At 42.4% G+C, this 13,748-nt stretch overlaps 1 protein-coding gene across 1 annotated transcript in view; it reads right to left on the reverse strand.

Annotated features, from left to right (window-relative positions):
- The window catches only part of WWC1 (WW and C2 domain containing 1), a 159,213-nt gene that overhangs the window by 56,109 nt on the left and 89,356 nt on the right, over nucleotides 1-13,748 (reverse strand). Inside the window, exons 3-8 of the mRNA XM_065409106.1 lie at nucleotides 10,867-11,070; nucleotides 8,444-8,520; nucleotides 7,440-7,519; nucleotides 3,794-3,923; nucleotides 3,181-3,309; nucleotides 746-819 (exon numbers count right to left, since the gene is read on the reverse strand). Coding sequence (XP_065265178.1) covers nucleotides 746-819; nucleotides 3,181-3,309; nucleotides 3,794-3,923; nucleotides 7,440-7,519; nucleotides 8,444-8,520; nucleotides 10,867-11,070 — 694 coding nt within the window. The remainder of the gene's footprint in view (nucleotides 1-745; nucleotides 820-3,180; nucleotides 3,310-3,793; nucleotides 3,924-7,439; nucleotides 7,520-8,443; nucleotides 8,521-10,866; nucleotides 11,071-13,748) is intronic.

The following is a 13,748-nucleotide window of genomic DNA, read 5'->3' on the forward strand; positions in this document are numbered from 1 at the left end:
GTCATCCATAGATCTGAGAAATATTTGGAAGTTTTGAATACTAAGCTAAGGGGGCGACTTCATAGCTCTGTTTTCAAACACAGTTGGCTCATTAGGAGGGGAGACCTAGAGGCATTGAGAGGCACAACAGTATATGCCATCCACGTTACTTTTGTCATTTGAGAACTATAAGGACTTTCCCCAGTTTTGACTCAGAAGCCTTTTGCCTCACTAGCTCAACAATTTGAATATTGGTTATGTAGCAATGATGTTTCAGTTATACAGACAATTGCTCTATTTACCTGGTCAAGAAAAGACTTATGTGAAATTAATTTTCTTTATAGCCTAAGTGGATCAATTTATTCTTAACTTTTTAAATTTCATTTTTGTTATACAGGGTGTTTTAAAAGTTAAGAAGAAGGGTAGAATCTGTGTTTATCTTCTGTACTGTGATTATTTAAAAATTTGTATTTACTCTGTTGAGTGTTCTGGTTAATTACTAAGACACTATCCTAACATTTGATTTGCATTTGCAATTCCATACAGTCTTTATTGTCATTAAAAGCTGGAGTCTTTCAAAGAAACAGTTGCTGCATGCTGGCCCCTAAGCACAAAAGTTCTTTCAGAGTTTCAGTGAATGCCCCACCACCCCCACTGAAGTTCTAATTGTGCTCTTAATGGGTTTTCCTCTCAATCACAGATATCTGTTTACATTTTGAACTGTACAGTCCCAATAGTAAGCAACAACAGACAAAACACCAACTACCTTCTCTTTGCTTCTTCATATCGGAGGCGTAATCTGACCTTCTCAGCCAACTGATTATTAGTGCTTGTGATAAACTAGGAAATAAAGTATAAAACCAGTGAATTAATAAACAGCTATTGTGCCTTGAGACATGCTATATTCAAATTGTAATGCTGCTAACTTGTCAATTGAATTAAATTCATAGATTCAAGAGGTGATCAGACTGAAAATTGTTTCCTTTGATTGATTTTTTATGATTATGTGCTTCAGGTGTCTAAAAACTGATATAAGATGCAAGAGTTATCTTGCTCTCCAGTTATAGAGTACAGCAGAATCTGACTAATTCACATCTATGATTGGGGCCCAGATTTTTCCCCCTTTGCATTTAAAACTACAGTGGAGGACTTTTTGCAAGGTAATTTTTACTATCTCCCTCTTCTGAAATGTTACAATATGTCTTGTGTTGGTCTGCCTTATTTAGATTGAAAAATCTTTAGGGCAAGGAACATAATGGCTATTAGGACTGGGCTGATAGATGCCTTACACAAATAGAACTACAGTAGTAAGAACTATTCACTCAAGTGAGGATTTGCAGGATTGGTCACGATGATACCAAACCTGCCATCTGAGCCACATGGGTTGTCCCGGTTGCACCTGTGCAAAGTTTGCCTGCGCTGATCCGATTGCCAGATCAGAGCCCAGTGTTTGTACAGCACCATGAAAGTTTATAATTTTAATATGAGACCATACTACAGCAACCTGCTATTAAATCTTACTAAGACGTGGCAAGAAGCCACCTTTTTTATGTGCAAAAGTCAAAACGTGTGGATTAGAGGGCTTCTATATATCTTTGAAAGTTAAGGATGTTAATCAACAGACATTAGAAGAATTCACCCCAAGGAATCATTAATTTTAAAGCCCTAAGGATTTTCACCTATTCCATAATTCCCATTTACAATAATAGGATCGAAGGGTAAAGTACACTCTTGTGGAGAGGGCCAGCACAAGGGTTATGCACCACTTAAGTGCCACCTATGTTTTTAAGGGGTGCATAAGGCTGCGATTGTCCTCTACGCAGGGTTGCATTGTAACAAATTGTAACAAAGAGTTGACATTTTTAAAAAATTGGTAACATTACTCATTTACAATTCAAATTCCCACCTAGTAGAAACTAACTTCACAAATGACCTATCCCTGCAAGTTTGTAATCTTCCTCAAAGCTAAATCCATAGGTAGCCTCAAAACGTTCCCTATGTCATAATGCTTGCCTTATAACAGAAGGGTTAACAGAATATTCCATGCCTCAAGGAAGAAATATTTAGGGGAAGGAAAGGGTGAGAGCCACAAAGAGACTTAGGCTTTGCAACACTGAGCATCATAGTGCCTAACTTTTAGGTGCCTAGGAAAAAAAAAATCACAGGAATAACGCTGGAATCCCCAAAGCCGAGTTAGGTGCCTATAAAATGCATGGGGAGAGATAGAGGCCTTAGAATGTGATCCACAAAAGCCAACATGCCAGGCAGGGAGCCGCCAAAGCTAGCCAATGGGAGATGCCAATCAGAGGGATATATGTTAAGTCCCGCCCTGTTCACAGATATTGGCGCCTAAGTCTAGTCTGTAGGGAGGCACTTATCTCCGCTTGAGATCCACAAATCGGAACCCACCTCCTCGAGTCACGGGGTTTAGACGCTTTAGCTGCTTCTTGCTGCACATGAACTGGCCAGAGGAGGAGGAGGAGGAGCTGCTGCTGCCACCCACCTTATAACTTTTAGCCCAGTGGTTAGAGCACTCCTCTGGGACTGGGAGATCCAGGTTTAGCAGGAGAGGAAGGTGGGAAAACCCAGCTCAAATCCTCTCAGGAGGATGCTCTAACTCCTGAGCTATGTGATATTCTGATGGGGGGGCTCCCTCAGTCTCCTACTGAAGCTGCTCCACTGTGGCAGAATAATGAAAGAGTGATTGGAGCAGGGGGACCAGACCCAAGGTCTCCCACCTCCTAGATGGGTGCACTAATCACTGAATTATAGAGCCACTCTCCCACACTCAGGCCCAATGATTATTAGGCAGAGAGGAGGAAGGGAGGGAGGGAGGGAAGAGAGAGAGAGAGAAATCTCTGTAGTCCAGTGGTAAGGGCTCCCTGGGAGGTGGGAGACCACTGCTCAAATCATCTTTCCCCTGCTGGCAGAGAGGGGAGAATTGAACCTGGGCCTCCCACCTCCCAGGCAAGTGCTCTAACCACTAGGCTAAAAGTTATAAGTTGGGCAGGTGCCACCACCGCTACTACCTCCTCCATTTTGCCGTCAAATGAAACTTCAATGAAAACCACACTGATGTTGAAACTTTGAAGGCCCATCAATTAATAGTTATTTGCCCTAGATTGAAGACTTGCAATATGGCAACATTGATCCAGTGCAGAGGAATAATTTTTGCATGTGTTTGTGTCACATGTTACTTACATTTCCTGAAACATCTGTTTGGGAGCTAACATCCAGATACTGTGGAGGTAATAAGGCTGCATTGCTGTCCCACAGGTCTGACTGTGATCCTCTGTCAGTCACAAAGCCATCCTTTAACCTGGCTAAGCTCTAAAACAAGAATTCACAAAGTCATCTCTTTTCTTGCTAGAAAAAATATCACCAGTTGCACAACATCATTACATTGACTGAGATATTTAAGCTTGAGTAAAAATCACAGTGACCCTTCTTTGATAAAAAGTTCCTTACTAGGAACATGCGTCTTAGAACAAGCTTTTCTTTTATGTTCTTGCTCTCATTTTAGAGATCTGGGGATAATAAAGTGATTTAATTGAAGCCAATGTCACATTATACCATCTTTGAGTTTGTGATCAATAAATAAAACCAAAAGGATGACAGTTCCACTCCAAACGTGATGTTGGTCATTTTATATTAACTCCTAAACTAATAATTATACTCTTTGAAATAAAAGATTTAGTCTGCCCTAGATATTGTGAACATTTCCAGTTACATCAGATCAACTTTGCAAGAGTGTTTCAAGGCTATGCCTTGTCCTTTCCATCAATAGCTCATTATTTAAAAATTATTTCAGTACCTGAATGAGATCTTGTTTTTCTTTCTCTCCTGAAGTGATTGCTTTCTTGATAGCTTTCATTTCACTTAATATGGCTTGTGCTTCATCAAGTTTGTATCCACCTTGAGTATCAGACATTTTCATATCAATTCTGCATGAAAAGTTACAAAATAAAAAGAGGAAAGAGACTTAAAACACTCAAGATATGCCCAAAATAATTTAGGCATGTGACGCTGTAGTTCAAGTTTATTAAAGAAATTTTAGGTGAACGCGTTTCAAATGCTAAAACACATGCAACTTTCTGTGTCCACTTCCAAGCATGTAAACATTCTTAATCATGGGCTGTCCTCACCCATAGGAAGGAGAGAACAGAGTTAGTGAATGATCATGGTTCTTTTCCCCTTTTGAATAAGTTACTTCATGATATGCAGTTACATTAACCTTGAGAATTCCACTATTCTGAAGCTAACTAAGAGGGGCTACTTTAATGCCATCCCTTTGGTTTTTGACATGCCAACAATGAGAAACAAGTGCAGTGAAATAAAATTCCTACTATTGCCAACATTATATGTTGGGAGTCAAATTCCAAAGGAATTACTCCAAACTTATGCCCATATAACAAGAGCAGAATCTGGACCATAGATGCTTTTACTTGTCTTCCTTCATGTGTTTGGAAATGTCAAAAGAACTAACTTATTGAACATGTCTCTCCTATCTCTGTGATAACTTACAGCTTGACACTGCAAACACTGTTTGCAATGCTCACCATACTCAATTGTCCTATTCACAATGTAATAAGCATTTTCAGAATTAGAGGGTCCAAAAATCATGTTCCAGAAAGCACCTGGCTTAGCTGAAAAGTTAAGATGAATCTTCAGATCTGGTGTTTTCAGATGTCTCAAAATTGTAGAACATTACAAGGATTTCTCCACATGGACAACAGCAGGATCAGTCTAAATTTGTATTCAGAATGGTACAAGGGAGACACTTTTGGCATGAGTTTTATAGAATATGCCCTTAATTAGTCTCCAGGTACTGGGCATGTTGCTACTTCGATATCTTCAGGATGAAGGAGCTCCTGTGGTTTTCTACATCACTTATGTTAGTAGAATATAAAACAATGTATTTTACAATGTACATTACAAAAACATGCAAGTAAACTTGTATAACCCAAGGACTATGGTATTCCTGAATGCCAAATAAATCTGAAAATTGCGACCTAAAGTGTCAGCTCTGTGCTCCAAAGTTAGAGTATCAGACACATTTTAGCAGCAAAATGAGGCTAGTGTCACCTCAGCGAGAGTACAAAATTAAAACATACGAACCCCCCTCACAGTACCCTCTTCTCGATTCTAGTATAAGAGCTTTGTACTTCCGAGGACTAAGCAGGACCACAACAGATAGGGGGAGAGTAAGAGGAAGTATTTGCCTAGAACAGGGATCGGCAACCTTTGGCACGCAGCCCATCAGGGAAATCCACTGGTGGTTCGCCGTTCCAGGCCAGTGGGGGCTGCGGGAAGTGGCGTGGGCCGAGGGATGTGCTCGTCGCCACTTCTTGCATCCCCCGTTGGCCTGGAACGGCGAACTGCGGCCAGTGGGAGCTGCGATCGGCCAAACCTGTGGACGCTGCAGCCCGCCAATGAATTTCCCTGACCGGCCGTTTGCCAAAGGTTGCCGATCCCTGGCCTAGAAGTATGGCTGTTGTTACTACGTCAAACAGCAGCAGGCAGAGATCTGAAGCCTGCAGGGAGGTTGTGGGGGCATCTGCACAGATCTACCATACAGTGAGTTATGCTTAATATATTTGTACAGGATTGATTGATGTACTCCAACATTTTAAAACAGGTTAAGATGTAAATACCACTTAGGCATTAATAGACACAAATATTGTACACAAATATCTTCAAGCCACAACTAGTACACACTCCACCTCTCTGCCTAAAGTGACAATTACAGATTCCACAACCCGTCGAAAGCTAATCATCCATTTTAGGTTTCCTGATGATACAGGGCCTGCATTTCGGTAGGGCTTCAGCGTGGTTTCTGCTAGTCCTGGCACTTTTGTCATGCTAGCACCTGGGTGCAAGCATGGAAAATGGGATTTGCATACACAAATGTCATCATCCAAACACATTGTTAGAACATACCACTTACACTAGTAGGTGCTAGTGTAACAAGGTATATGCAAGAATAAGCCAAGACTGAGATCTGGAGTTATGCTCAGAGGTCTTTGACATCTGCAAAAGGCAGACAAATCCATGCAACAGGAATTCCTTTTCTTCTTCCTCCTTAGTGGTGCCCTAGCAGAGATTTTTCTCTCGATACTGCCCTCCCTTGAAAAGCATGGACTCTGACAAACTTAAGAGTCTTTCTATACACTACCAGAAAATAGAAATCAAACTCCATGAAGTTAATATATCCTTCCTTCAAAGTGTCATTAACCAAATCCTCTTGGTTAATGACAGGCAAAGTGAATCTTTGCACATTTTCCCTGCTTCCACATTGGAGATCTTCCTTCAGTAAACAGGATAATTTTATTTTCATAGAATCATAGAATATCAGGGTTGGAAGGGACCTCCGAAGGTCATCTAGTCCAACCCCCTGCTCAAAACAGGGCCAATCCCCAGACAGATTTTTGCCCCAGATCCCTAAATGGCCCCTTAAAGGATTGAACTCACAACCCTGGGTTTAGCAGGCCAATGCTCAAACCACTGAGCTATTCCTCCCCCCAATGCTCCTTGAATTCATCACAGTAGGAGAAAGATTGGTGGGTTTAGATTTAAGAAGCCTCTGATAGAAGCTGTGAAAAAGTCATTTTTGTTCTGTGTTTGTGCAGCACCTAGCACAACAGGGTCCTGGTCCATCAGTAGGGGTTCTAGGATGCATGGTAATATAAATTAATACTCCTCAGAGACGTGACATATATCTGAAACCAATATAGTAGTGGCTAAGCAACTGGTTTGTAAATTACAGAGGAAAGATTTCCTACAAATTTGTATGGAAACCAGTTTCGATATGTTCTGCATATTAAACAGGGCACAGACGTCATGTTGAAGTGATGTATTCTCTTCAGCAGAAGTAGGCTGAACAACTTGACAGCTGGTCTTTCCCTCCTCCCAGGGGAATTCTACTGAGAGGAGCTGGCACATCTATGAATTTGTAAGTGGTAAAAATTAACCACCTACACTATATGCCTCATTACTTAAGAAATGCCAACTGTTATTCCTACACTGGTAAGCATCAGGGTCCTTGTCTTTTTACAGCTTTTTCTCAATGCCCCTAAAAACAATGACCCCTTGAATCAAGACCCTGGGCCCTACCATGACATCAGTGTTAAGCAGTACTAGATGCAATGGGCAGTACAGTACTTTAAATGATGACATAATGTGGCCTCATGACATTGTTGGAAGTGCTTTTTGGAGTTAAGTCAGTTTGTACATGCTCACATTTGCTACACTAGCACTCACATGCGCAAGTGACAGATTCTAATATGTGCTGTGTGTACTGCTTTTCGAGTCTGTCAGTTGTGTGCCCAGATGTTAGCACCCTAGGAGCACACACAGGCAGAGAAAAGGCTTGCTTTATTCAAGCAGCTAAAGAACCAGGGAGAGGGGGTGGGAAGGGAAAGAACTTTTCACCAGAAAATAAGATTGTGCATTAAACTTACTTCTTTAGTGTCTGGAAGCCATGCTCTTTGTACTGCAGTTCTTGCCTCATATGAGCTACCTCTCTCTTCAATTTATTAACCTGTAGTAATTGGAAGAGCAAAGTGTTACATTTTCAGACTGATACATCCATTAAGATTAAAGGCACGGTATTATCCACACAATCAGAACATGCTTAATCAGGATGGGCACTTCACGCTGAATCTCCTAGAATATCAATTTAGCACAACAACAGTGAATAGCCATAACTACTACTTCATCCGGACAGTATTATAAAATCACTCTTTAGTTCCTAGAAGTTATGTGGTATCAAGTTAGGTGCAAGAGATGTCAAATTCTTAACTCTTAAATATACAAGTTGACATATAAAGATTAAAAGGAGACAAATATGGAATGCAATGTCATTTTTATTCAATGTTTAACGTCTTTACTGACTTTTTAAAAATGATTAAATAATAAGACAGCTGCTTAATTGCAATAATATAAGCCACCTACTGGGCTGTCCCAGTTAAGAAATTTCATTGTACAACTAACACAGTGGGAAGATCATGCAAATTGTAAATACATAGACCCTGTAGTTTTCTCTATTATGCTCCTCCATAGAAGCCTGTCTCACCTGCTTTAGATTGAGAACAAAAAGGACCAAAAGTAAAGTCTCCATGAGTCTGCACTGAACTGAACACAAAATAGCTACCCATGTCTGGAGACCATTCCTAGGTATTTGAAATTGCAGTACAAAATCACCACCTAGTTAAATATCTGATAATATCTATAGCAAAATATGCTCTATCAGCTTTCAGGCAAGCTCAAAGCCTTCAAGAAAAATGTGTTATAGTTGAACTTTGGGACACTGACTTCAGAGAATTTCTGATAATATATATTCTAGATTAAGGGCAGCAGCATTAGTTCACTCAGCTGCCTTGGCATCTCCTTTAATATTTAACATGAGGTTTTGAAGCTTCTCAAGATTATTAGCGGAAAGCAAAGGTCCATTTGTACTTCTTACCCTGGATTTTGTAGTAGCAATTTCAGCTTTAAGAATCTCCGGGTCATATTTAGAACTAGACGATGAGCCAGAGTGCACTGGAATGAAGAGAATATGTTGAATTAAGACTTCTATTTTACGGTAGGGTGAGCTTTACAACACATCACACAAATCTGAAAGGAGGACTCCAATACTGTACACTCAACCTGAAGATTCAATATTTATTCTCTGAGCCCTAATGCTCTTTCCCGAGGAGACCAATTTATTTGTTTTCATCTTCTCTGCTTCACTTCATGCTCCAACTCTCTCCCCACATTCTGAGTGAAACAAGACTTCCCCAGCTCTCTCCCACCTCAAGATCCTCTTCTCCCCACTATGCTAGTTCTGCACCTTTTCTTCCAGTGTGACAGCACCCAGCAGCATGGTCAAATAATCACACTGGGAATGCATGCCAGAGAAAGTTGGAGATGCAGATCATGCTCCATCTGTAAGTCCTGATCTGGCACCAGTTCCCAGCAATCAAAATCCCTTCCTTCTACTTGGCACAGTGCCCAAACACTAGGTCCATGCCCAGTTGCTTGGTCTCCTGAAATACCAAATCCATTAACAAAAATAAAACACTCACACCACACCCCAGAGGCGGTTGGGAGGAGTGGGGGGAGAGAGATTGTATGTAGGATTTCGATTTTAAAATAGGGTTTTCTTGTAAACTAATCCATCAAATACACAACATAACAAGAAAACTGAAGAATGCAATACAGCCTGTGGATGTGGCGGACCATAAGATGTGCCACAGTGGATTAGACCAATGTTCCATCAAGTGCAGCATCCTGTCTTCATCAGTGGACAAAACCCTTATGCTTCAGAAGGCACAGCATTGCACAACTGGGAGCTATTTTAAGGGGTAGCTAGGGACAGGGAAACTGTTTTTTGATCGGTGCAATGATCCATTTATGCCCTGTAGTACAAAACTGTAGTTTTGTTTTCAGAGACATTGGCAGGATGCTAACAGAACCCTCCAGCGTGAGCATACAGTTTATAGTTCACAGAGTCATGAGTAATATACAACAGAAGTGAATGGGATTCAGAGACAGGGAAAAGCTTCAGGAAGAGACTAAAATGTCTGGGGCTGTTTACTTTAGAGATGAGACAGGGGACATAATGGCATACAAGCTGGAATAGTGGCATAGCAAAGTTAGATTGAGCACTTCTATTTATCCTTCTAGTGGAGATGAACATTTCAATGAAACTGAAAGGCAGCAAAATTTAAATTGCTTAAACACCTTTTAATGTAATCCTGAATTAGCCTGTAGAACTCATTGACACAAGATATAATTGAGGAAAATTGCTCAGCAGGATTTTAAAAGGTTTGGTCATTTATATGGATAATGAGAACATCTAGAGCATGCGGCTCTGTCAGGGTAATCCTTTGGTGGGCCGCCAGACAGTTTGTTTACATTTGCATGGCCGCTCGCAGCTCCCAGTGGCCGCTGGAAGAGGTGCAGTCAGGCCCAGCATTCACACAGATGGACCCAGAGAACAGTAGGAAGTGGGATGAAAGGAAAAGAGAAAATAGGCAGTGTGAGTGGACAGGAAGAAGTGACTGGAAGACCAGTTATACAGAAAGTGAGGACAGGGAATCTTCATAAAATTGACTGCTCAGCTACAAAGCAGGAGATAACACTCCAGTCGTCATACAGTTGACATATCTGTGACATAAGATGAACATTTGAATCATTACTAGCTATTGACAATTGTTCCAAGGCCAGAGTTTCAGAAGCAGTCTTTGACTTTGCCTAACTTGAAACATCACATGTAGAATCTTTGGTTGATGTGGACCAGAAACAGCTAGCTCTACACTACTGCTCATCCAGCCCCATTGTAAGGAGTGCGTGTGGATGGATTTGCTTGACAAGTATAATTACACAGCACCCAGGGAACTGTTATGAATGTGAGCACCAAACCATTCCTTGACAGCCCCAGGTTTCAGAGGAGTACCGAGGTGGCAGATAGGCACATCTGACCATGTCCCTTTACCCTCCCACCACACACTGGCAGGCACAGCTGGGGATCTAGCATTAATTACATTTAATTAATTTACATTTTGCTAATCCCCATACTGATCATTTGCACACCTGAGGCACTGGTGTCTCTCCTCTTCCGCAGTGATTTAGTAGACCATGATGCAGTGAGATTTCATATAAAGGGACTGCAATACTTTTATAAAATAAATGCTAAAAATGGGAAATGTTTTGAAGACAGATAGCTAGAGAGAACAGGTAAGACACTGCCCTTGACGTAACAGGTCTGTCCTAGCAGGAGCCAGCTGCAAAGAGTTAACTTTACTCTAAAACAAGTTAAAAAACCAGACAGTTTTATTACATATTGTTTTCCTGGTTCTATCATGATGCTATTTCCCACTTGCTAGACAGTTTAATACTTACAGCTGATCTGAGAGCCCAGTTTGTGTTCCCAAACGTCATGTAGCTGCCTGTATTCCTGCTGGGCCAATTCAAGTCTCTGCTGTTTCACCTGGTAGATCTCTTTCTGAGCAGTGATAGCTTCTTGGGCCAGTATCAGATAGTCCTTCAGCATATGTTCCTGCTCCCGCCGCCATTGCACACGAGGGTCCTCTATCTGTGTGGATTCTTAGCAGAGATAAAAGTCCTTACTCAAAAGATGGACAGGATAATATCACTCAAGAGAAAACAAAGACACCAAGAGAAAAAGTGTGCCTAGCATCACCTCCCCTCACTTATGTCAGTATTTAGAAAGTAACTTCCTAATCATTTTTGTCTGTTAAGTGTCTAGCAATCTGCTGATCTAAAATGAAATTGGTTGTGTTGAATTACTTTATAAAAATGATAAATGGTAAAATAATAAGTGCTAGTTTCAGCAACAGATTCTAGTAATACAAAAAGTTATTGTGGAACAATTTCTATTCTTATTAATATTTTTTTTAGAGAAAGACCAAAAAAATATTGAGGGCTTGAGACTTTTCACAGATGTGTTCTACTGGGGGGCATCATCTGTTCTAAATATGTAATTTATAAATACCACTTCACTAACCAAGAATTTTAAGGAAAACATCGTTACAGATACAACACTATCCATGTGACTTCCCTACAGTCACAGCAACAAAGACTACAAAATAAAATGTTTCGCAGTGAACAGGACCGGCTCCAGGCACCAGCAAACCAAGCACGTGCTTGGGGCGGCACATTTTCAGGGATGGCATTCCGGCCATCCTTTTTTTTTTTTTGCTTGGGGTGGCAAAAGCCTAGAGCCGGCCCTGGCAGCAGCTGACAGAAGCGCCCTGGGGCCGCTGCGGTTCGCGTCGGGGAGCAGCGCCCGCACCTTATGGCCGGGTGGGGTCCAAACGCGGGACACTTGGGCTGGGAGCCACCCCGCAGGGCGCATGGAGCCGCCTGCAGGTGCCGCAGGGCGGCTGTCCCCCAGCGCCGCAGCCGGGGCTGGGTGAAGCGGCCTGAGCCACCCAGGGACTGCGGCAGGGCGGCCAGGAGCAGCAGCAGCAGCAGCGGGGCCATAGAGGGGACCGGTGCCTGGGGCGCTGCCGTGCGGGGCCCGCATTCCGCTCTCCCGGGCTCCGCTCCCTCTGGAGCTGCCCTGCCCTGGCTCCTCAGCTCTCTGCCGGGCGGTCCCCCGGCTCTGCCCTCCCGGGTCCCAGCCGGTCCTGGAGGCGGGAGCTGAGCGCTGCTTACCCCGACCCTGCCAGCACCGGACCGGCTGGAGGTGAGGGGGGAGCAGGCGGAGTCAGCACTGGTGGGGGGGAGCCCAGGGCTGGGGCGGCAGAGGGTGCAGGTGGGGTGGGGGGGAGAGCCCAGGGTTGGGGCGGCAGGGGGTGCGGGTGGGGGAGAGAGCCCAGGGCTGGGGCAGCAGGAGGATGCAGGGAGAGCCCAGGGCTGGGGTGGGGGGCAGCCAAAAATTTTTTTGCTTGGGGCGGCAAAAAACCTAGAGCCGGCCCTGGCAGTGAAGAAGGACTAAGTCTGTAGTGAGGAATCAATCTTTTCATCAGATTCTAAAAGAATATTACAAATACAGGAGAATTAAGTCATTTAATGTAGCCAAGTGCATCCCTTTAAAGCCTGGTCCACACTTCAAACCTAGGTCAACTTCGCTACGAACATTCAGGGGTGTAAAAAATCCACACCCTGAGCACTGTAGCTATGCCAACCTAGTCTTCAATGTAGAGGCAGCTAGGTCAATAGAAGAATGCCTCCATCAACCTAGCTACCACTGTTCAAGGAAGTGTAGTTCCTACAACAACGGAAAAAAACCTTCCATGGTTGTAGTCTACATCTATACCATGGCATTGTAGCAGTCGCGCACATACTATAAAAATGGCCTAATTATGTTGTATCATTAGTGCCTTGAGAAAGGACTAAACTTCTATTTTCCCCATTTAAAGGATGTACAGCATTATCATTCTACTCATTTTAAGACAAAGGAGCAAGGGGAAGAACTGTTATGAGGAAAACCATTTTTACGTAATGGAACTGTCGCTATCCTGGATAGTTTAATGGACTCTGTGGCCTCCATTATTCCAATACAATGAATTCACAGCCTTCTGGGGTTTCTATGAAGAAAAGTCACATAAGGGTCACATAAGTTGCCACTCTTAATACAACTTATATTTTAATTCTATTATTTCATTTTGGTGGTGTGAGCAAGAGTTTCAAAAATTTCTCATTTTTCTCTCAGCTCTACTGTATGTGCCAATTTGAAATGCAAAAACAGGAGCTGCCATTATTCAGCTGACTTTAAATGCTTTAGAATGCCTGAACCGATCATGCTTGAATGAGGATGTCTAGTTACCATGAATTGAATAATTAATAAAAAGGGCCCTGGTTGAAACCATCTGTGGGACACTAGTCTGCATATTTTAAGAGTGTCTTTAAATATTCAGTAGAAAAACTGCCCGAGCTGAAGCTCTGAAGAGGTCTAAAGTCAGCCAGAATATTATCGTCATGGTTGGAAGATACAGGATCAAGAGAAGCACACACATTTTGATGAAAACCCTAGACATATCTCTAAATACTTATAGCAGTTTAACCAAGGCCTCAAAGCTGTTGGCATTACACTACAAAGGGGACACAATTTTGCTGGGGGAAAGCCTCCTAATAAGAATATTCCTCCAGTAATGTGTTTTTAAATAAGTGCTTGCTGTGCATGTGTAGCTGGAGACATGCAGCATACAGTTTACACATGGCAGTTTAAAGAAGTGAAAGTAATGCGATAACTGGCACAGCCTGAACATACAGGTTACAAAAACAATACAAAACAAAATCCCAAGAGATGCAGCAGT

The sequence above is a fragment of the Emys orbicularis genome, chromosome 8, assembly GCF_028017835.1.
Source record: "Emys orbicularis isolate rEmyOrb1 chromosome 8, rEmyOrb1.hap1, whole genome shotgun sequence".
NCBI classification, from domain to species: Eukaryota; Metazoa; Chordata; order Testudines; family Emydidae; genus Emys; species Emys orbicularis.